The sequence below is a fragment of the Anneissia japonica genome, unplaced genomic scaffold, assembly GCF_011630105.1.
Source record: "Anneissia japonica isolate Jap-2015-1 unplaced genomic scaffold, ASM1163010v1 scaffold287985_len465408_cov153, whole genome shotgun sequence".
NCBI lineage: Eukaryota > Metazoa > Echinodermata > Crinoidea > Comatulida > Comatulidae > Anneissia > Anneissia japonica.
This window is the reverse complement of record NW_022719880.1, coordinates 215,473-219,044: the sequence shown is the minus strand read 5'-3', so window position 1 is coordinate 219,044 and position 3,572 is coordinate 215,473. Positions and strand designations below refer to the sequence as shown.

The 3,572-nt window shown below is 36.9% G+C and overlaps 1 protein-coding gene across 2 annotated transcripts in view; it reads left to right on the top strand.

The window, feature by feature from the left end:
- Positions 1–1,962: 1,962 nt before the first annotated feature.
- Positions 1,963–3,572, top strand: part of LOC117111091 (uncharacterized protein K02A2.6-like) — a 3,321-nt gene continuing 1,711 nt past the window's right edge. The window contains exon 1 of one of the 2 annotated variants that reach the window (XM_033253973.1): positions 1,963–3,553. In XM_033253973.1, coding sequence (XP_033109864.1) covers positions 2,615–3,553 — 939 coding nt within the window. In that variant the 5' untranslated portion in view covers positions 1,963–2,614. Of the gene's footprint in view, positions 3,571–3,572 lie in introns of both variants that reach the window. The other variant, XM_033253974.1, reaches the window with a different exon arrangement.

Genomic DNA, 3,572 nt, shown 5'->3' with positions numbered 1-3,572 from the left:
CTTATATATTATATATATACATACTTATATATATATACATATACATACTTATATATACGTATATATATTTATATATACATACTTATATATATACATATATACACATACTTACATATATACTTATATAGCCCTATATATATACTTATATATACACTTATATACTTATATATAATGTACACTTATATATAAGTATATATACACACATAAACATATATATATACATATGTATATATACATATATGTATAAATATATATCAATATATATGTGTATATATATAAATATGTATATATATATATGTATATATATAAATATATATATATGTATGTATATATATACGTATATATATACATATATGTATATATACGTATATATATATATATATACACACGTATATATACTTCTAAAAGTCGTGTATCATGCATAGGAACGTTGACGCCTGCAAGGCTCTGGTTGTACAATGACATTAAGGCATATCCGTACTTGTTTATGCCAGCTTTTAATAGCTCTACAGCACCATTTTCACCATTTATTCTTTGAAATTCAGCAAGGAACTGCAAAGCAAATACATCATATTTAGTTCATTTCTGGTTACTAAACTTAATTTCTAGACTGGAATAAACTAGATTTCTAAGACAGAGCATTGATAAGTTCCATAAAATATGTATTATATTCCATTTATCCAGCATGTTGCTTCCTACAGTTGTCATGATCATAAGCAATCTCAATAAAATATAATAACTGTATTTCCAAATTATGATACTGTAATTTGGTAATTCTGCATTATTCATTTGTTCAACAATTTTGGAACAGTTCTAATACAACAAAATAAAACTTCTGTTCATAATTCAAAATATGAACATGAATACTCTTTGCAGGCCTACAGTACAGTACAGAAAAAGACTACACTAGTCTTTGAAGAGAAGCCAACTTTGATTGGTAGACTGTCTTTAAGGGCTCTATTAAAGTTAGGTGCTAGTACATTAGATATAAACATGCTAAAGACCAGAAAAAGAGGCATTGAAATACTGGGTTGATGTTGAGGGGTTAACTAGTTACTGTAGGTACCCTATCAGTATAATAACATGAAACATACCTTGGGTCTATGAGACGGCCTAATATCATTCACTAATAATGTCTAAATTTAGCGATTATCGGTCGGAATAAGTTGCGGTTTAGAGCTTAGAAAATGGTGACCACATAGTGAATGTTATATATGCATAGTCCCAGATTACTGCGCTTACGGCGCTCCATACTACTTGTTGTTGTTCTTGAATAAAATGGAGTTTGATAGTTTACACGCCGTGTTCTGAACCTACATATTTTTACATTTGCATTTGTTATCAAGACATAACATATTGGCGACGAGGATGAGCATGGCCTTTACAATTGGAAAAGTAGAAGAATTTGACCATACAGTCGAAGCTTGGGATTCTTATGCAGAAAGAATCGAGCAATATTTCCTTGCCAACCAGGTAGACGCTGAAAGGAAAGTACCTTCACTGCTTGCACTCATCGGGCCTAAGACGTACACACTACTGAAGAATCTGTGCGCGCCGGCGAAGCCTGCCGCACTGAGCTACGATGAGCTTATTACGAAGCTCACAACACACTTGTGCCCAAAACTATCAGAAATCGGTGAACGATTTCGTTTTTACAAACGAGGACAGCATGTTGGGGAAAGTGTTGCTGCATACATTGCTGAACTACGTAGATTAGCAATACATCGTAATAGGAATTCCAAATTTTTATGAAGCAAAACGGAATATTATGGATATAGGATGATAGGGTACTTCAGCACCCTACCACCCGCGCACCAATGGATTGGCGGAAAGATTTGTGCAAACATTTAAAACAGCCATGAAACAGGCGAAAGGAGATCATCAAAACCATTCTCTACAGGATCAACTAAGCACCTGTCTCTTATACACATCTAGATGTGTATAAGAGACAGCTACTGAAGAATCTGTGCGCGCCGGCGAAGCCTGCCGCACTGAGCTACGATGAGCTTATTACGAAGCTCACAACACACTTGTGCCCAAAACTATCAGAAATCGGTGAACGATTTCGTTTTTACAAACGAGGACAGCATGTTGGGGAAAGTGTTGCTGCATACATTGCTGAACTACGTAGATTAGCAATACATTGTAATTTTGGCACTACACTTACTACAACGCTTAGAGACATTTTCGTCTGTGGGTTACGCCAAGAGAACATACAGAAACTTTTGTTGGCTGTTCATGATCTTACATTAGATGATGCGATTAAAATTGCGGTTGCTATGGAAACAGCAGGACGTGATGCTACCGAGTTGCAGCAAACGCGAGCACAGAAGAGTGAAGGTAATGTGAATAAACTTTTTACCAAAACAAATAAACAAATAAAGAAATTTCAAGGACAGAAACAGACTAAGTCAGCCTGTTGTTACAGATGCGTTAGTACATCGCATAAGGCGGACCGCTGTCACCATGCTAAGACAGTATGTAATTACTGTGCAAAAGAAGGACATCTTGAAAAAGTGTGTATGAAAAAGAAGAGAGAAATGTCATCTAAATCTGCCACTACTACTAACAAGAAAAAGTACAATATGTCCAAGAGGAAGATGATTATGAACCAATGTTCCACGTTAATCACAAGACAAAGGGTAGTCCGATTATAGTGAATGCTACCGTAAATGGAAAGTTAATCCCGATGGAGCTGGATACAGGCTCATCAGTTTCTCTCATACCAGAAACGACCTACAAGAAAATATTTAACTCTATGCCACCATTACAACAAACCACGATTCGTTTGAAAACGTATTCTGGTGAGAAGATCATACCCCTTGGCATGCTGACTGTACCGGTGTGTGTTAACAACCATAAAGGAAATGCCGAATTGCTGGTTGTGCCACAAGATGGCCCTGCATTGTTTGGCCGAGATTGGCTAAAGAATTTCCCATTGAACTGGCAAGAAATTAAGGTCCTACAAGAGACAAAGACCAGTGGTCTGGATGAAATTCTGGACAAACACAAATCCATTTTTAAGGATGAATTAGGCAAACTGGAAAAGCTAAAGGCTAGTATTTACATCACCGAAAATTGTCAACCAAAATTTCACAAGCCAAGGAATGTCCCATATGCAATGAGAGACAAGGTGGAGAAAGAGCTAGACCGACTACAGAAGGAGGGAATTATAAGCTCTGTGAAACACAGTGATTGGGCATCACCAATTGTACCAGTACAGAAGAAATCTGGTCAAGTGCGAATTTGCGGTGATTATAAGGCCACAATTAATCCTGTTATGAAAGTGGAACAGTACCCCTTACCAAGAATTGAGGACATTTTTGCATCCCTGTCGGGTGGTCAGAAATTTACAAAGATCCACCTCAAACAGGCATATCTACAGATGGAAGTAGATGATGCGTCCAAGGAGCTTCTAACTATTAACACTCATAAAGGGTTATTTAGGTATAACCGCCTACCATTTGGGGTGGCATCGGCCCCCGCCATTTGGCAAAGAGCAATGGACCAGGTACTACAGAACATTCCGTTCACATCATGCATCCTCGATGACATGACCACCAGCGGTAGGT